Genomic DNA, 20,567 nt, shown 5'->3' on the forward strand with positions numbered 1-20,567 from the left:
CAGAGCTCTGGGGAAGCTGCACTTCCCATCAGCTCCAGCGCACACCGAGAGCAGCGTGCTGCGTTGCTCGGCTGCACATCAGGATCCGGCTATTGCTTTCCACTTGGATTTGTCTCTCAGAAAGACCAAACTGGCAACGTGGCTTTCTTACGCCAGCAATGCTAAAATTCGTTTAGCATGCTGATTTCAGTTAGGGTGTTAGTCACGCTGCCAGGACAGTTGCCAACTCAGTCATTCTTCCTGTATGAGCTTCCCAAAGGCTTACTTTTAGACTGCGCGTGTGTGCGTCCAGTGCTTATTTTCATTCTTCTAAGCATTTTTTTAAATTCCTCCCCAGTTCAGCACGGTGATACCTGATGAAAAGCAGGTGAGCAGGAGGCTGTTTCAATGCCCCTCGCCCAGCCGTGCAGCAAGGCCGTGCTACTTGTACTCTTCTGCAAGTAAAGGAGATGGACCAGAAAATAATGCTAAACTGTGCTTTTGCAGCAGTATGAGAAGCACATTAGTTCCACTCATACAAAACCAGTCGACCTTCAGCGAACAGGCTGCCTGTCGCTGGGAGTTTTTCAATGGCTTTAAAGAAGGAAACAGCAGGAAGGCTCAGTCTTGAAAACACAGATTAGTGCTAGACAACCAGGGTGCCCAGGGCCACTTCCAATATAAAATACCAGTGAGTCAGTTCTGGAATAGTCTTGATTTAATCTTGTCTGTGGCAATACAGTCACCTTGCGGTGTTTCAGTCATTGCTCTGTGTTGTCCTGGGCGCAGTACTTTGAAAAGCCTGGGATGGTTTTGTTTCATGGCCTTTGCTTTTTGGGGGCTGGGGTGGCTGGGAGGGAGGGTCACAGGTGGGACTTTCACATCCACACCTGTGGAGGGACTTGCTGAGAACACAGGAGCACACTGAGGAGTGAATGAATGCACCAAACCAGAAATTAGGTGCAGTACCTTGTTGGATCAACACAAGTTATAGAGCCCCTTCCTTTTAATCCATTTGACGCTGCTGCAGCCTTTTGACTTAGGAAGAAAGGATGCAGCAAGATGTTGCTGCTGAAGACGTTAACTTTTTATAAAGTTAAGTCCCTGATGCAAAGTTAGGGAAACAAGTGGAATGGGAGCAAGTCAAAATGGGAGCCCTTGGTTCAGCAGCCCGCCTAAGACAAGCTTTCTGACATGGGTAAAATGTGTGTCTAATATGTCAGCTAGATATTTGACAGCATGGTGTTTGTGTGTTGCTTGTGTTTTAACCATCTGGTAAGCACATTAATTCCTCCAGAGAAGGGAGAGACAGTGACAAGCACGGCAGAGATTTACACAGTTTACATTACAGCTTTACACCCGACCGTGAGGTCGCAGCACTGCGCCCCTGGAGCAGAGTTTGGCAGCAAACACCACCACGTCAGAGGAGACCAGACACAACCCTTGCACTCGCAGGGACCACATTCCTTCCTCTCTCGGCGGCTGACACGGATCTCTGAGAAGCACAAATATGAGGAAAATAACCCTGAGCAGACCGTCTGTGGGAGGTGCCATCAAGGCTCTTGGAAGTGCCACCACAGCACACCACGATGTGCCAGTCTGGTTCAATCACTGTTTCCACAACATAGTAGGAGCAAGTCACAGGGAATTGTGTAAAAGGAGTAACAGCGTGGAGAGGACACCAAAACCAGCTCTAACGTGGGTTAGGGGAAACCAACAAAAATAAAAGTTGGCAGGCTGTATCCAGCAGGGTGGAAGATCTGCTTTCAGAAAACAGGCAGGAAAGGTGTGAGGGAACATAACTTCCTTTCATAATTGTTGGTTCTCCTACCTTGGCACAAAAAGAAAGCACGCAGATTTTATACTCTGACTGACTCCAGGTCACTGGAACAAAACACTTCCTTTAATTTTAAACACAACTGCTAAACAAAATTCTGCTACTCCTACAAGAAGAGCTGGTAGGTAAGCTTTCTCCTTGTCAGCTCCGAGATGCTCACAGAGGAATGCATCAGTAAGCGTGGCTGGGGACAACGCAGTCTCAATCTCTTTTTTGGCAATGAATATTTCTGTCTTCCCGTTAACCTCAATTAAGGTTTTGCATGAGGCAGAAGGGTGAGTCCCCAAACTACTGTCATCCCCTTCTCACCATTCCTCTTCCATACAGGTAAGACATTGTCATCCCCTTCTCACCATTCCTCTTCCATACAGGTAAGACGTTGTTGCAGCCTAGAGTTGTTCATCAGGTCAAACAGGTTCAGGTGTAGAGGAAGGTGCATCTAAAATCCTTCCCTGTGGTTTGTCATCACTTCCAGTTAAGGCAATTTTTGGTTTTGGCAGTGTTGCTTTAAGTCATCAGAAATTTCACCCATTTAAGCAAAAGCAGCCAAGTTTTTTCATAAGGTGCACCAAGATGACTAAACTGTTGATATTCAGGTTTCCATATTGCCATTAGGTGACATGTACTCTGAAGCTTTGGTAGGCAGCAAGCTACAGTTTAGGAAAACGATAAAATTCCTCTAGCATAGGTCTTTTGGATGAGTGAAAAACAAAATACTGTTAAGAGAGTAGGTAAAAGGGCCATCATAGTCTGTCCTAAGCACTTCTGCGAAGGTGAAGAGGGTAAGAAATTGGCATGCAAAACTGTTCTGACTTTACAGCATATCTCAAGATAAGGGCAAGCCAAGACACTTCTTATTTATGTCAAAGTTGTTTCTCAGGAAATAACTAAAAGCAGAGGTCTTGCAAGAAGCTGGTTGAAGGAACTTCAGATTTTCTATATCTTTCACCTACAAATAATAAGCTCCCAGAGAAGTCCTTGGTTTTCCATGTGAATGACAGACTATTAACTTTTAAAATGAAACTTCTGTTCAGAGTGGATGTGGCACAGTGAAAAATGGGCAGGCATGCTGCACTGCTATCAGTTCATAGCTCTGACATAGATGCTATTCTGTTCACTTTCATCCACAGTCCTAAATAATACAAAGAATCCAGCTTACAGAAACTAAATTTCTATATAGTTAAATTTACAGCCATGGAGTTTGATACTGCACTCGAAAGCAATTTCTTTCCTTTGGGAAAAAGCAGAGTATGAAATTTCATCATACATGTTTGTCCCTGCAAAAGTACTACTATAATTAAGGAAGGATCTTGTGGTTAAGACACGTGACCAAAAGGCAGCAGTGATAGGGGCTGTTTACAGCTGCACTGCAGCTTACGTAAGCTCTGGTTGGAGTCTGCAGAATGAGGATAATTTAGTCATAACATAAAGTAGGAAAGATAATGTGTATTAAAATCCATTTGCAGAAATAATTCATAACTGTGCATTATACCATATGCAAACACAGTCAGAGCAAAAACCCATATTTTATTTTATTGAAAATACACTTTACACATTTTAATGAATACTAAAAGCATCAAGAATTTAAGGCACTGCACTGACACTTGATTTGAAAACTTTCCTCTAATATCGAAAGTATTTGATTTAGAAGGTGTTTTGTTATGGTGTAAGCTAGAGAAGTTTATAGTACCACTGGTAGTAATTAATATATTCAGATTGTGGAAACCTCATGCTTCAATGTATGTTCAATAATCAGAAGGCCAATATAATCTCTGAACATGTTTCAACTGCCCTTACAGTAATTCATCAGTTTCTAGGAGAACGAAGTTCAAATTCAAGATTTGGTTGTAAATCCAAGCATACTTGGTGGACAGAAAGCCAGTATAGATTAACATCAATTCAAGAAAAAAAGAAAGCTAATTCTCTCCTGCATAATATATTTGGCTTGTAGGCCTCTCCTTTGAACAGCTTTAGCCAGAGGAATTCGATATTACTCACTTGCATATCAACTGTAGTGAACCAAGACTTGCAAATTAGAATCTTATTAGCCATAACAAAGTTAAGAAAGTAATCTTTCAGTGTAATACTTCAGCATCATTTACTCTTCCATTTTATCTGACAGCAGCTCTTGATCCCTTCAGGAAAGACTGAAATACTTCAGTCTTAGTGGCCACTATCAACACACATGGCCAACTGGCCTTCTTGACTGAGGACATCACAGTAGCCAAAAAATCATTCATGAACAAAACTACACAGCTTTGTGTCCTTGAAAGAGACCTTAAAGCCTTAAGCAATGAAATCATTGTATATTTCTGCAGCAAAATCTCCTGACTAGTTTTGAATTAAGGTCACAGTAACCAAATAGTTCACCCCACGAGGATAACTGATGATACTTGTTCTTACTTGTTAATCTGTTTGAAAAAATTCTGCATTTAAAAGCTCAGAAAAGTACATAGACTGCTGCTTGCAGGGGATAGAGCTATAGGTGTGGTAGCTGTAATCAGCTTGCAAAACATATCCGATATGATAGTGAGAGTTCCAGAGAAAATAGCTAAGCAATGACTAAATCAAGTGCTTACAAGATGCCAATACGGTTGTTTATTCCTAGGGCATAGAACAGGCTTTGACTCCTGTGCAAAACTCTCACTCTCTACCCTGAGCTTGTACCCACTTTCCTTTACGTAAGAAGTCATATTGGACAGCGGAGACTCTTTGACAGGAAGGGACTTATCAACCAGTTGTTTATTTTAAAACTGCCCACTTTCTACAAAGTGCCAGGATTCTTTTCTGAGAAGTGTCCCAAGACAGTGACAGTAATGGAGAGACTCCATGCCAGCACCCAGGGAGCTTCACAAGACCCAGAGAGTACCTGAGAAAGTCCTTAGCAGTGTCTGAATTGCAACGGCATTGAACTGGCCAAGACTGCTCGGCTACCTCAAGTCCAAAGATCTCAGCCACTGCAGGATCCCGTTTCACTGTACATGGCACAAATCCCTAAATAAACAGATTTAAATAGATTAGGATTATTCTCAAGCACGGAAAGGGCTCAAATAGAGGAAATAAAACTTCCCAGAACATATCTTACCTCTGTGATACTAAGACCATCACAGGGCAATTGCCTGAAACAAAATGCAGGATTAGTAAAGAGAATAGATTGGCCTAGTAAAACAAATCCCTCATTCTAATCCTTGTAAACCAAGTGGACAAAAAGCAGTAAACCAGATCTTATCTCTCTGGGCTAAAAAAACTGGAGTTTAATAAGATGGAAGATTTAGAAGAACATCCAATTTTTTGGAAACTCTGGGTAGGACTCAGTTCTCGATGGGATTCAATTCCAGCAGAGCAGAATCAGCTTCTCTCTCTAAAATAGATACCTATTACCTGGGCAGCTGGATGGCTTTTTAAGGTCCATTGATGATACTGACAAAATCTTGATTGACTATAATGGCACCTAAGTCACTAAAGCATCTAGGTGACTTAGGTGACTTAGGTGAAATGTAGGTGTCCTGGTATTGTGGATCCCACCCACTATGGGGTGACTTGAATGGTTCACAGCAAGTCTTCTCAGTCAGAATGTCTCAAACAAGAGCACCTAAGGACCTAGAAGGTATGTTGAACTCCAGTTAAGCCTGGAAGACATTCAGAAGTCTAATCAAGGAGCAAAAATAAGTATCACTACTCTTCGTATCTGTTTAGCCACAAACTATAGTTTTGACTTTCCAACATGTTTTGAGATTACTGTTGCAATTAGAGAGAAAAACTGAAAGAAAATCTGAAAAGTACAACTAGATATTGAAGAGATCTAGTATCTTGTTTCAAGGTCATAAAGACATTCTGAGGCATACTGAGTCTAGAGCAAAAACCAAATTCCTATAGCTTAGGACAGCTAACTATAGTTTTGGGAAAAAATCTAAGTCTAAATAGTTTATGAATTGCAGTGAAAAACTGCTGTTCATGTTACTAAACACTAAAAGAAATAATACTAAAAAAAAGATGCTGATTCTGGGTTTTGGTAAATCTATTTCTTATTACACCATTTCTTCTCTGATAGTTTGATTATCAGTTTTTCTCTGATAATACTGGCTTGATTCCTGGGTCAAGTAATTTCACTGACTCCTGTTTCTTGTCTCCACCTGTGGCAGAGGTACAACGTTTTTGGCTTCTTCACTTTTCTTAGCTGTAGCTTAAAGTTGAGTTCACACAGGTTTTACTCAATAGAGTTCTGTCAAATCTTTTTCCAAGAGTGTATCTACAACAAGAGGTTTCTAATATTACAGAATGCCCCAGTCTCTCAAGCTGGAGACATTCACCCATCTCGCACCACTTCTGGGACAGTTAGGCAGGCGTTACCGACACACTATTCCTCCTCCATTTGTAGATGCAGCTTCATCTCCAGTTCTGTCCTAGGAAGTTACAATGCTTAATCATTCTTTGCTACTGAGTGATCCATAGGGGCTGCAGTTTCTAAGAAGATGGTCCAATTTGTTTGATGTCATCATCCCTCAGGGAACTGCGTTTACGACTGCATTAAATGTTAATGTTCAGCATTCCATATTCTAAAAATGTCAAAAGGTCTACGGAATAATCTGTAGCTATTTCTTTGATGCAATGTCAAGGATAAATATTAATAGGTCTGCTATAAATATAAGCATTTGCCCTACAAAAAACACTTCAAAGAGTATAAAATCCATCCCAGCATCTTACATATACCAAATCATGCACAATAATAACTCCCTGTATAATGATGGTATTAAATTGCAACTCAAATTCCTGTCAGTGAAAATTCATTTAATATTTTTCACTTACAGGCATCAGAGGAAAATGAGTTAAGACAGTCCTGATACAGGCTGTGACAGAAACATTTGTCTTCCAATGCTTGTAAATAAGAAAAAAGGAAATAAGAATTGATTGATAAAAATTTGACTGGATAAGAGTTTAGCCATTTATTAGGATGAAGCAACTGTTACTCACAGATCTAGTCTGTATAATGCACCATACTGGGAGAAAAGGTTTTCCATCCAGCCTAAGGATGAAGTCAATAGTCACAAAACCACACCAAAACTGATGCTCCGCTCAAGTTCTGACTGAAGCTTTTCGAATCAGCAACTAGTTTCTGATTCTAAAAGAAGTAGGATAAGGTCTTTTATTAAGAGACAAAATAATTTAAGATTCATTTAGTCACTAATGTTCTCTATTTCCAATACCATGAGAACAACAGTATGTGAGCTAATTTTAACATGTGGAAAGAACATTTAATTTTATCAGAAGGAAACAATGAAGAATCTAATTTATTCTCCACATGTGTGCATAACCCCCATTGATATTAATAAGAGTTAAGCAGCCTATGGAGAGGAAAATAGGCCCCCAGATGTGGCAAAATGTTTTAAGAAAATTATCTACAGCTTTCTAATGACCACAGAAATGATTCCTTTTTCTATACCAGTGGAGAGAGAAAAAGGGCTTCATATCCAGCCAGTCATGAAATGTTTCTGGCTTTCCCAAGGCTATATGTATGTGAGCAGTGGCACACACACACACACACACGCTCACGGATGTGTATATGGGTGGTGTCTCGCACACTCACACAAGTACATCCTTCTTAGTCATTGCCTCTTTCCAACCAGACTGATCCACGGCACAGGGCTGTCTGAAATTCTGCAACTCTTCCCACTGGCTGCTCCCCCTAGCTAGGGATAAAAGAAGATAAATTTTGCTTAATTAATGTATTTTTGGAATCTGAGTGTTCAACATGCTGTCAGGGGTAGCTGACAGGACCAATAAAGGCTCGTGAACTACCTTATTTGCCCTGGGCCACATTTTGCCTTAATTTTACTAACTTTGGTGAGTGTGGAGGGTTAATCTTGGTTAGTCATCGGCAAGTTTCCTCAGCTGCCCAGTGGCACTCCCACAGAGGGATGTGCTTTGACTTCATCCTTACCATTTTGTATCAGTCATTTCCATTCTCTTATCAGGACTAACTTTGATAGAAGTTGTTTGTCATTAGCAAGTCATTCCACCTAATTCTTCATTCTTCTGAGGCATTTCCTTCTGAAGAGATACAAATACTTTGCTGTTTCTGTGGTGGAGCTCTTTCCCTTCATTTTCTGAACGTTTTGAGAGCACAGTGCTCCTAATGCTCTTGGGCAAAACCACCGTCGCTGAATGGGACCTCTGCAGAGCCTGAAAAGGTCATCTCTTTATTGGCGTTCACAGCAGGAGTTTAACTGAATGACATCCAAGTTTCTTTTCACAGCATTCCCAGGGGAACTGGCCCAGGCCTTGAAATCCTGCACTGTATGTTCTTTGTAGCCAAGAACTTGCAATCTTGAACCAAATCATCCTCAACACATTTACAGACCCCATTCTGTCCAACTAAGCTCATGATGTATTAATGTTATTTACACACAGATACTTATTTATGGCTCTTTTACATACCTTTCATCTGATTTTATCTTTAATTTAATTTGCAATTTGAGAATCGTATCATTTGAGGCACTCGCCTCTGATAAAATTCCCTAGAATCTGCATTTCATTCAATGTTTTTGCATGTTTCAAAATGTCAGCATAATAATGAGAGCAGGACTTCCGAGGTTTTGTTTTCTTTTTATATCTGTGGAATGAAAGGCAGGTTGGGCATGGGCACCTCTGTTTAGTTTCCTTTTGAGTCACAGACAATAGGATCTTCAGTCACTGATGAAAGCTCATTTGTACTCTGAATGTTTTCCTGCCACTTAAGCTGATTTTATATAACATGCAAAAGGAGTATTCAATATTGAGTTAATTATGCACCTATAACATGCAAAATGAGTATTCAATATTGACTTAATTATGCACCAAATGGAGTAAGCCAAAGAATTAGCTTCATCAAGCATTCTTTTTTCCTTTGAAAAACCCAACAAACCAACCCAACCAGAAACAAACCAGAGAAGAGCTATGACAGGTATTACAGATAGGCTCCTGGTTTGACTATCAGGAGACATTCATTCCCTTCCTGGTATTGTTGTTTACCTCTGATGCTGATTTTAAACTGGAGACCACTTCGCCTTGATTCACTCTGTCAGCTTTTTCCATTGTCAGTCTCAGAGAGTTACTTAGCAAAGTTCTATTTACGGTATAGAACATACATATATATTTATAGCAAACTGCCTATGGTATAGACATATTCTTTACTACATTTTCATTAAAATGCTCCCTCAGTCGTGCTTTTGTCTTTGCAGGCCCAATATGCCCCCCAAAATCACAAATAACAGGTTTAGAAATACAGTTTTCATCAAAGTATTACTGGGAGTTTCACAGGGGGAGGTTTTGATGATAGTGAATTTGATGAAGGTTTGGTTTTAACTGCACTGGGACCAAGATCTGGCCTTCCCTTCAGGGTCAGTGCTGTCACATACTTAAAATGGACCTGACTTAGGAAATGAAAAGGGGCCAACAGCCCAAATTTGAAGCGTTCCTGTCCCTACTGCTTGGTGTCTCTATAGATCTGTACTCTTTATTGTCTGCATACAAGATAACTTTCTTCAGTTCTGAATGTGAGACAAAGCTTACCTTCTTTTCCTGGGAATTTGGACAAGAATTGGTTGCAGGATACAGGCAGTTTTACTTTTAACTTTTTGGTAGAACTTCATCCTATCATCCCTTATGTATTTTGGACTGGATGCTTAAAACTACAGCAAAGGATCTCAGGCAGAATATAGATGCTTGGGAAAACTGAACACAATAAGCAAGGTAATCCATAATGCCATATCTTAGAATAAAGTTGAACTTCCTAAAATCTAGGATTCTCCAGGATCGTTCTTCAATATCTAAGATCTGCAGAACTTCTTTGATACTGGCCCCTTTCTCACAAACCCCTTAGAGCTCAAAATCTCATTGCTAACCTTTGCAACTGAGAAATGATACTAATAGATTTGTTGGTAAATCTGAGCTTACCTGATGGCTGCCCTTGGTGGAATGGTACTAAGCAAGTGTATGGGGGTTTTATTGCTTGAAAAGATGTATTTTCATTTATAAATACAACAAAAACTCTGAGCTTTGTGAGTAGGAACGTTTGTCTCCTGGTTTATTTCCTCCTCCCACTACTACATAAAAATATATATTGACATTGCCTTGTGGCATTACAATTTTTACCGTGGTGCATTATGGTTTCTAAAGCACATCATTTTTTATGATACATGGTAGCTTAAAGGGAAAAGCAGTATCCAGCAGGGAAATGAAGGGTGAAACACTGGCCTCTTTGAAGTCAGTGAGAAAAACTATCACTGCCTTCAGCAGAGGCAAGGTTTCAGTCCAAGCATTAAGGGACAAATGTGGAGCCATATATTGATTTTATCTCTTAGGTAAAACCATAGAGAAGAGATATGCCTTCATCTGGAATCTAGGATGCTTAATATCAGTAGGCCTTTAGGAAATTGCATTACATAGCTGAATGGTATGTTGGGCCAATGAAACATCCCAAATCTCTACATTTGACCTTTGATTCTATAAATGAAGAAAAAAGAACCCAACCGCAAAACCATTCTAGCCTGTAGGATTTGTTTACATAAGTAATACAGAGCATCCATATCTGAACATATTTAAGAATAAAACAGCCAAGCTTGAGGCTACCCCAGCCTATATTAGTAAATTGCACAGTACACAAAATTACATTTAGACAGAATTTTATAAAGGGGCAGAAAACATTTATAAATAAAAACCACATTAAGATGGGAATTCTCCTCTAGTAGCTGGCCCTCTATCATTTAAAATATTTGTAGCTAATTAAGAGAATCTGGTATCACAGTTAAACAGGGGAAATATTGAGATAAATAATTCATGAACATCTGAAGTAAATAACTTCTAAATAGCTATTTTGACTAATTTACTTTTGACAAATAAATGAGCAAAGCTTTGTTTTTGCAAGAGTCTGATGAACGCAATTTTCAGTTCTGTAGCTGAAATAAAATTTATTTTGGACAACTGCAGATTCTGTTTCTAAAGGCTCATAACATATGACTTAGATAACAAATCATGCAGCTCCACCACTATTCATGAATTTTGAGTATCTGAATACATTTTCGCATTGAACAGTTGTCAAACAAATCCATTAGCCAAAATTTGTCAGTACAAAGAAATACAGTGAGGAAGCTGGAATAGCAAGTAAATTAATTAATTAAATCTTCATAGGTTTGCATACAATTCACATACAAGGAAAAAATGACAGAAGAGTTAAAGCAGCTCTGCTCTGAGCTCCGCTCTTTCTTCCATCTTAATGAAAGAGTAAAGCCGAGGCTTTGATATCACTGCATTGTCATGGTAATTGGGAAGCTGTGAATTCAACATGATGACTTTACTGTAGGTTCAAGAAAGAGGAAATGTTGAACTATGAGGAAAAGAATTTATTTAAATGTCAGTCTAGATAAAAGGCCAAAGGTTAATAAAAGCTATGCAGTTTACGTCATGGAGTTTCAAGTATGATCTACTTGGAACAATTTGGTAAGAAAATCTCAGTTTAGTACCAGTAGGCCCACATTTCATGTAGAGTTTGTTAGTATGTAGTAACATGAGAATCAGAATATTCCGAAGAAGAGACTGATTGTTGTTAAGTTCTTCAAATTTTTTTCTGTTCTTTTTTCCACCTCTCCATCGATATCAAATTATGTGGTAGTGCTCAAGAGAGGCTGAGAGTAGCTTTTATACAAACATGACCTTCACACTGAAATGTGATCCATTCTGTTCAGAGAAAGGTGGTACAGAAACATGGAGAACATTCCTCTTTTCCTATATATGTTGTACTTGTCTGATACTTGTTGCCTGGACCAACAAAAGGCTTCACTGTCCAAAGTTATGAGTGGTTATGGTTCAGTAAAAAATTAGATATCTGCTTAAATATTTAGTAGTCTTGAGTTCCATCCCTGGAAAAATTTAAACAAAATGCTCTCATGTTGCAAAGTAAGAGCTTGATCACAATGTAAAGGAGAACTATACTGCAAGTAGTTTGGACTTTTAAATTCTGTTCTCTCAGGCAAAGGATTTGAAACTTGCTGCTCATTATTAAGAAAGGAAAAACACACTAAAATTCAATTTCACCAGAAGTTTTTCTGCACAATTTTTTTTTCCAGATCAGGTCTAATGGCAGTTACATAGTTGACTCTAGTAATTTCAAAATCTTTATCAGCTTCCAATTACAGATTAGAGCTCCACTGTGTAAAAAACTTTGAAAACAACATAACAAGGAAATTCTCTGCCTCAGTGAACTCTCAATCTGAGATTTAATTAAAATAGGATGTATGAGACAGGAAGAAAGATGAAAGGACAAATAGGATGAGCATTCATAAATTAGTCATAGCAGCAGTTTTAGCACTCACAAGTGACGACCAGCCTATTTGCTGTATGTTTTTTGCAGAGCTAATAAAATTCAATAGATGCCTCTAGTTTGTTCACCAATTAAAGGTGCAGAGCTAAAAATTGCACCAGGTCTTAGGGGTCTCAAATCTTCCTCTTTGGAGCATGAGGAAAAAAGTGAGAAATCACATAGAGTCTTGAACTACACCACCACCTGCTGTTGCAACCATTATGACTCACATAATTTATTCATACCCAAATACAGTGTGCATCTGGTATTTATTGATATTTTGGTTTATTTTTCTTATTACGGCTTGTGCTTATATTGAGTAAAATTTCCAGGTACCGTTGAGAGTATATAAATATGGATTATATATTGCTTATAAAGGCCTTTCCCTTTCATAACAGCAAAGAATGAATAATGCATTTCCTCCCGTTCCAGCTAAGCAATATAAACATCAAAGGAAGGATTAGCATTTTAGGTCTTTGACAACACTAAATCTTTGTGTCATATGTCTTGCTGTCTTGTGCAGAACATTTATATTTCTATACCTATTACATAATCAAAGCAGTGGGCCAAACATCTTTACTTTCCTCTAATTTGCATAATTAATTAAAACCCAACATTTTTGCCAAGCTATCTACACTCACACTGAAATAATTAATGCCAATTTTCATCCTGAAATAAATTAGTTAACTAGGTTTCAAACTCCTGTCCTCCCTGCCAGGTTTATGGTGCAGAGTAAGCCATTGCAGCTCTCTCTGCTGTATTAACCCAGCAGTCAGATACAGTGGATTACGCCAGATTCCATAAAGATAATCTGAGATGCCGTGACTGCAAAACCAGAAGGGCTTTAAGGGTTGTACTGCAGCCATCTACACAGGCTTGGCTGCTAGGAGCCAACATGAAGCTTAGCTGTAGTATTGGATGGGGAGGGCTTACGGGTGAGGAAACTCAAGGTGCACTGATTTCAGGCGAGATTCTTTTAGGAGGGCTCTTATGAAATGGCTCCTGTATAATGGAAACTTCAACAGGTGGAAGATAGCAATATAAATGATTGTCTGCCTTAGATGAATTTCTTTCAGACTGAGTAAGCCAGGCCGATGCAGAGATTCGTGTTGCTACAGGCCCTATCTAGTGACCTACCTCTTTTTTTTTTTTTTCATCTATACTTGTATTTCAGATCTCTTTTTCTGCAGCAGGAAGCATTCTGCCAAGTCACTAAAATGAAAGAAGGTCTAAGCAGAGGTCTTTGCCTCCACAGTGAAAGTGCCTACTATGTCTAAAGTTGAATGAGAGGAAACCAGGATGTTAAATATGTGTGGATACTTAGATATGCAATAAGCAAATTGGTCAAAAGGGAAAAAATCTGGCTTCTTGAAGGAAAGCAGCACAGTTTTGCCCGCTTTCCTTTATTTGTTATTTCTAGGTTTTCATCCTGCTGTCCGGGGGAAGGGTGACTTTCTGCTTGCTTTTATCACATGGGAACATAAAAACCTATTTATCATCTAGGATTTGCCTTGCCTTCACGAAGTCATTACAAGTTAGCTATGATACTAATGACTGTGCAGTAGGCAGGTGGCCTGTCTGCTCTGCAGAGCCTTTGTTTTGAAATAAGGACACAAACCAGTACATACCAGTTGGCTGAGGAACCAAGGCCACTCCAGAGGCCACTCCATAGCACAAAAGCAGCATAGACATGTCCTCAGCTGTCAAAGTCACTATGGTTTGCACCGATGGCTCTCCAAATGCAGGTCCTCATCCTGCTCATAATTTTACCAAAATACGTCATTCTACCAGAGTTCATGTGACAACGAAATTGTGCATGTAGCTACACATCAACAGGTTCAGAATTACATTGTGAAAGAGAGTTGCTTCCAAATGTAATTTCACTTAGTTTTCTGTTGGGTTCAATAGGTCTTGGGCTGTAAGACTTATTATTTGCTGTAATTCCATGGTATTTACTCATTTTTGGTTACTGGAGAACAAAATGTGTGTAAGCTCTAGCTTGAATAGGAATCCTACCATGCAGAAGCATGAGAATGGATAATTAGGGTACAGAAATAACCTAATACACTGCAAGTTTGGAGAAACTTTTTAGGTATTTTCATAGATTTCTTTGGAAACAAGCAGCAATGCTTTTGGGTTCCTTTAATCTTCCAACTATTACTTTGGGCTTCCCACACCTATTAGCTTTTGGAGTACAACAGCCTCTTCTGCAGTGAGTTTAATGTTACTTCAAATATCGTGTTGCTAGCTGGGCTTTAGCATGAAGCAGGCAGTCACTTCTTTGGAATTTAGGTGTAGACTGAGGACTGGTTTGTTAAATCTTTGACAAACTCCCTAATCTCTTCATTAAAAAAAATAAAGGCAAAAAATCCGCCCCAAAAAACCAAACATTGAAACTCTGTCAGTAAAAACTGCATTGAACCAATTGAGAAGCAAGGAAATATTCAAGGAATCTTCCCCAGGAATGAAAACCAGAAAAGCTTTCAGATCTTTCTCATGCGTAATACAAAGCATACAGTTTGGTATTTTTCCTTTGCAAGTCACTGTTAATGTCAATGGCAGTGTCCATCCATGGGGGGTTTCTAAGGTCATACATAGATGATTTTTCTGAATCCCTCAAAACTTTTGGAAGCTGGGACTTCTCCTAAAAGTGCAGATATCATGCAAGCAGGCACTACATTTAGTTCCACAGGGAGTGTAAAGTGGAAGATTTTTGTCAGGCTTATATGAAGCATAGACTTGTGGAAAGCCCAGGTATAGTCTACATCAAAGAAAGTATCTAGTTTACAATTTAAAGTTTATTCTTGTTATCTGAGTATTTCCACTATTAGTAATGGATAAATCTCGGCTCTGCACAAATTAGACTAGGACAGAATCTGTTCACAGTTTCTATAAAATAGAACTGTGATTTGATTGCATTGTCTTCACTTTGCACGTCTTACACATAACAAGGCTACTTTTGTTTTAAATTTGCTTCCCCTTTGATCGAGTAATTTCCCCTCTAATTTCATGGCTTTTATGTTCTTTGCTACTAACAAGAAAAATGCCATCCTGTCTTGAAATGTGAAAGAGTTTCTTTTTAATCTACAGTACATTTCACTTAATTTTATTAATTTACCTTTCAATGTTGTGGAAATTGAGATTACACAACCTCATACCTGCTATTATCACAAAGATTTTAATCAGTCGCCTGTCCTTCAAAGGTACACACGTTCATAACTCAACATGTTCAGACTCACTGACTTTGGACAGAAAATACTCCCTTTGCAATTATTGGAATACCTGGAGTAGTCATTCTCTGAAGAAGTTCCTCTCTTGCTTTATCCAGATCTATAGCTGCAAAGATAATTGAAAATTAATTATGAAAATTATTTTGTGTCTGCAAAGTCTCAGCAGAGTGAGGGGTTTTTCTCTCTTTTAGGTTATTTACCTCTTTCCCTGCAGATTCTGCCAGTGCTGTTAACACCACCGTATTTCACCGATCATATGAGACAGGTTTCCGACAGGTGCTGGAGAGACACGAGGGCAGGACAGCGCTAGATTATGGAGGGAAAAATGAAGACATAACAGACTACAAGGAGGCAAATACTAGAAAGAAAGATACAGCAAGAGGAGCAGAAAAAACCAACATGTAGGAGACAAGCGAATACCACTTCAAAACATCACATATTCTGCGAGTGGACAATTTACTAGTACAATCTTGACGTTTACCATATTACTCCAGTATTTTCCTGCATCCCAGGTATCAGCCTGGTTTGATGACCTAATCCAGAAGCTAAAGTAACTTTCTGCCTTTCTCATTGTGTTCTCAACATTCAGTCTTTAAAATGCGTGACACGAAATATTTGGCAAAAGGCCGAAGCGCAGTGACATGCCTGTCCTGTTTTCATGTCTGTCACGCGGCAATTTACTGATTAGTAAGAGTCAGTGCTAAAGCTTGGTTTAAAGCTCGTTCCTTCTCTATAGGGAGCAAGCCGTCATTACAAAATAAAACCTGGAAAAGCAAGTCGGCCTCAGCCGCGTCCCTAGAGCTCCTGGCAGGAATCCCACGGGGGGTGTGCGACCCGGCGGCCCCGCTCGCCGCGGTGCGGGGATGGCTGCTACGGGTGTCTGTGCCGCTAGAGGGGGTCTCGGTACCTGTTTTCCCGAGGAAAAAATAAGAACCGACCGCAGGGTCTGGGGAGCCGGGGTTGTATTTTGGCTCTGGGAGAAGGGGGAAGCCGCCGGGTGCGGGTTACAGAGGGCAGGCGGCTCGCACGCTGGTTTGAGACGCCGGGTAGCTGGGTGGGTAAGGCTTAGTCTGCCAAAGAAACTTCAATGCGCTTCCTCGCTCGTCCCGAAGTAACTTTGTGTTACAGACTCTGTTAGGAAACATGGAAGGCTTTCATAAATCATCATCAAGGCAAAGGGGTTGTAGGCTTCTTACAGATCTCGTGCCAGCAAGACTTTGCCATGCCACCCGGCTTTTGACAACCGTATGGCAGCTGACCACCTTCCTGCAGCCTTCTCACCCTCATTTTATAAAATGAGATGGAAGCTTTGGCTGGCGATAAAGCACTGCGAAGGAAACACGAAGGGCAGGCAACAGGAGGAAGCCTCCAAGTGATGCTTTCTTGGCTGTTCCTCTTTCCCACTTGCCCATTAAGACACAGGGCAGCGGCCCAGGCTGGTCTGCCCCAGACCGGCCGTGCCCCCTTTGCGCGGCTGGCAGCCGGCCCGGCGGGTGCCCCCGTGTCCCCCCAGAGCCGCCGGGCCCGGGAGCGCTGCGGGGGGGGCAGGCCCCAACTGTGGCCGGGCCGGGGCCCCGCAGTGCCCGCGGCCCCCGCTGCGCACCTGGCAGGGAGCGCCCGGGGCTGGTGCTGGTGTGTTTTTTTAAGAAAACGGATGCCAGGAGGGAAGAAAATGAACGGGAAGAAAAGTGAGGGTGGGAGCCTGCCAGGCGGGAGGAGGAGAGCCGCGGGAACGGAGGGCGACCCGCGGAGGAAGGAGGCGGACAAAGGGCGGCGGGGGGCGAAGCCCTGCCCCAGGTGCGCGGCCCCGCTCCAGCCGTAGCTGCGCGGCAGCGGGTGTCTCCGGCGGCCGGGGGGGGCGAGGGCCGGGGGCCGGCGGGCGCCGCGCCCGCGGGAGCGCGGCCGAGCGCGGAGCCCACCCTGCGGCACGGCCGAGGGGGGCGCCGGGCCGAGGCGCTCAACAGGCGCTGCCGCCCCGCCGGGCGAGGCGGGACGGGCGCCGGCACATGGCAGGAGCCGCGCTCGCCGCCAGGCCCGTGCCAGGCGGCGGCGGCGGCCGGAAAGGGGCTTGGCCGCCGCTCGGCGGGGCTGCCGCGCCGCCGGGGCTCGCCCGCGCGGGACCCACCCTGCCCGCTCAGCCGGGGCCGGCAGCCCGGCCGGCAGCGCCGCCGCTTCCTTTGTGTGCGTGAGGGGAGCTGCGGCGGGCGGCGGCGGGTCTCCCCGGCGGGCTGTCAGCGCTGCCCGCGAGGAGGCGGGGAAGGGAAGGGACGGGAAGGGAAGGGAGGAGGCGAGGGAAGGCGCTGGCAGGGCGGCTCTGCCGTCCCCGCCACAAGGTAAGCGCTGCTCCCCAGGCGGAGAGGGAGGCACTGGAAGCGCCGTGGGGCCCTTTCCCTGACCTGCCGAGCGGTTTCGCCCAGCCCCGGAGCGCGGCCGGCAGCGCCTCGGCGGGGCGCCGCGGCCACCCGCTCCCCGGCGGCGCGGGGAGCCGAGCGCGGGCTGCGGCGGCGGCTCGGCGCAGCGCGGCTCCGGCACTTTGCGATGGGCTGGCGGCAGCGGCGGCCGGACAGCAGCGGGGGCCGACGCGGGGCTCGCAGCTAAGGGGCGAGGAGGAGGGACCATGGCCGCATCCAGTAACTCCAGTTTGTCCGGCTCGTCGGTTTCCTCCGGTAAGTTTCTCCGGCGAGCGCCGCATTTCTCCCCTCCCTCCATTTTAGCAGGGAGCTACCTGTCTGCAGAGCGCCTCGCCGTCCCGCCCGCCCCGAGCGGCCCCGGCCCCGCCGGCAGCCGCCGCGGTGGTCCCCGAGCCCCGCGCGGGCTCTGCCCCGGGGGCGGCGATGCCCCTGCCCGGGGCCGGCAGTCCCTCAGCCGCCGCGGGGAGGGGAGCCGGGACTGGGGAGGCGCGGCGGGGCCCGGCTCGCCTCCCCGCCGCGCCTTTGTGTGGGGCGGGGGCGAGGGGAGCCCCGCGCCCGGCTCCCTCGCCGGGGGAGCGGCATCCCTCCCGGCTCGGGAAGGGGCGCGCCCGCGGCCGGCACGTTACCGGGAGCCCCCGCCTCGGGGTTCGGGTGGCCCGGGGTGTTCAGAGACCGCCTCGCCCTGCTGCCGGGCGTCCTCTGCCGCGGTCCCCGCGGGGCGGGACCGGTCCCGCATCGCACCTCGGCGCGGAGTGCTGCGCGGGGGTGCCCCGCCGGTCGGAGACTGCCAGACGTGCCCCTTGGCGGGCGCCGTGGCACCCAGGGCGTTTTGAGTACTTCTGCAATACTGGGAACGATTACGTTCCCCATCCGGATAAAAAATGCTGCAGGTGACAAACCGCCCCAGGGTTTCGGCCGCCGGGGCCGTGCGCGGGTGTGAGGAGCTTGTGCTTGCTCGGGGTTCTCAGGGTGCTGGGGTGGGAGGCGGTGTGGGGCGGCTTGCCGCCCCTGACGGGGAGGGCTGGCTGCCTGCAGAGCCGCAGGAAGACAGAAAAGTTACGGTGCATTTCTGAGCGAGGCAGCCTGAAATTGAAAGCAGTGATACGATAGTACCCCCGCCTGCTTCTTAGCTCACTGAGCAGTTATTTTAATGTTTAAGTTATGAGAAATGGGCAGGGAGTGATATCCTGGCATTTTAGTCGGCTGAAGGAGTAAATAGAAGGATGAATAACTTTGGGGTTCCAGGGACCTGTGACTTAGTGTTTTACTTGAGGTGCCAGACTGAGAATTTGTAAGAGTGCTTCTTAAACATAGCAATTCGTGCCATAAATATTTATTCCAACTCTTCTAATAAAAACATAAACATTGCGAGCCCTGATTGCCTTAACTAGAAAGCACCTGAAAGAAGTAGGCAGGAGAAATTCTGCCTTGTGTTCATGCTCGCAATCCAAGAGTCGCAAGACCAGAATGAAAACAAGCAGGAGTCAATCCAACCCAATAGCCTGTTAGTTAAGGTACTCATTTGGGCAATGTGATTTTTATTTTATGGAGCATTTGTATATTTTTACATCTAAGTTACGTGATAGAACCAGAGACAACCCGAAAAGCCTGGACTGGAACCTGGAATTCTCTTCCTTGGTGCTCTGACCATTAAGCTGCAGAAGCATGTCCCCTGCATGCGTAGCTTCCTTGCTTGGTGAATCTCAAGGTCTTTCTTGCAGCTTCTGAGAAAGGATGCTGAGTGCATACCTCTGAATCCCCTCTGGCTTTACTGAATCTAGGCTCCAGGATCTGTCTCCCGAATGGACAGATGTGTCTCCCTTGCAGTCTTGGTTCAAATGCCTGAACTGCAGGGAAGAGTGGGAGTTTAGGCACATCCTTGGTCTGAGCAGTTGATATCAGCTAACTCCAGGTGGCCTCCCGCTCAGCAGGTGAATCTAGCACCAAACTTAACATCTAGATGAGGAACTGAGCTCTGGGCTTTAGATGTACGTACTTAAAAGTCAGGGGTTTTGGCATTTGACAGTACCCTGCTTTGTATGAAGCCCTTAGCTACAGCCTACAGCAGTTCATGGTTTATCTTTTGTTTTGCATTTTTGCAAGGATGAGCACAGCTGAGCCTTGGCCCATGCTTGGGGCTCTTAGATGCCACAGTAGTACAACTAATAAATATTGTCAAGTGCTTCATAAAATAACTGAGTGCCCTTGGCTTTCATAACTTACAACCTTGGAGTGGTTTTTGGTTTTGTTCCAGTGCATTCAGTCTATATTTCTTCTATGCACAAACTAATCAGAAGTTAAATTTGCTGCAGCATGATAAAGTTTCCAATATTAGCAGACACACCATATCTGACTGTATGCAGCTGTATTTTGGCTGTCTGTGGTTTCGGTTCTCAGAACTCAGCGAGTCTTAGAGCATATTGTTTACATAATCTAACCAAACAGTCTTGCTTTTAAATTTAATTGGGTAGAATTTATATGTATGTTTAACTTACCAATATGAGGACTTCCAAATAGTATAATTATTTCTATTCCACAGAAGAGGGATGGTTATAGGATCACAACACGTTTTTGCTAATGGAAAAAGGAAGTGAAGTTTGTGGTTGATAGCAGAATACCATGCTGCAGGACTCAGCTCTACCATTGACTTGATGCTTGGCCTTGATCAAGCTGTTTAATGTGTTGCTGGATCTTTTTCCCATCTTTAAGAGCAGTTTAGTGTTTGTCCATCTCATAGGGAACTTCTGAAGCCAAATTAAAGCATTGCTCATGTAATC

The 20,567-nt window shown here is 43.7% G+C and overlaps 1 protein-coding gene and 1 long non-coding RNA gene across 5 annotated transcripts in view; one reads left to right on the forward strand and one right to left on the reverse strand.

Annotated features, from left to right (window-relative positions):
- Positions 1-3,367: 3,367 nt before the first annotated feature.
- On the reverse strand, positions 3,368-18,663 carry LOC142405532 (uncharacterized). 4 transcript variants are annotated; one of them, XR_012774220.1, is made up of 5 exons: positions 18,532-18,663; positions 15,580-15,658; positions 15,432-15,485; positions 4,902-4,935; positions 3,368-4,810 (listed from the first exon to the last, which is right to left on the reverse strand). It is a non-coding gene; the product is annotated as an uncharacterized LOC142405532 (long non-coding RNA). The 4 variants fall into 4 exon arrangements; XR_012774221.1 differs by lacking the exon at positions 18,532-18,663 and adding an exon at positions 18,105-18,362; XR_012774219.1 differs by lacking the exon at positions 18,532-18,663 and adding an exon at positions 17,505-17,634.
- Positions 17,659-20,567, forward strand: part of CHN2 (chimerin 2) — a 166,310-nt gene continuing 163,401 nt past the window's right edge. The window contains exon 1 of the mRNA XM_075493091.1: positions 17,659-18,045. Coding sequence (XP_075349206.1) covers positions 17,997-18,045 — 49 coding nt within the window. The 5' untranslated portion in view covers positions 17,659-17,996. The remainder of the gene's footprint in view (positions 18,046-20,567) is intronic.

Source organism: Mycteria americana, chromosome 2 (genome assembly GCF_035582795.1).
Source record: "Mycteria americana isolate JAX WOST 10 ecotype Jacksonville Zoo and Gardens chromosome 2, USCA_MyAme_1.0, whole genome shotgun sequence".
Lineage (NCBI taxonomy): Eukaryota > Metazoa > Chordata > Aves > Ciconiiformes > Ciconiidae > Mycteria > Mycteria americana.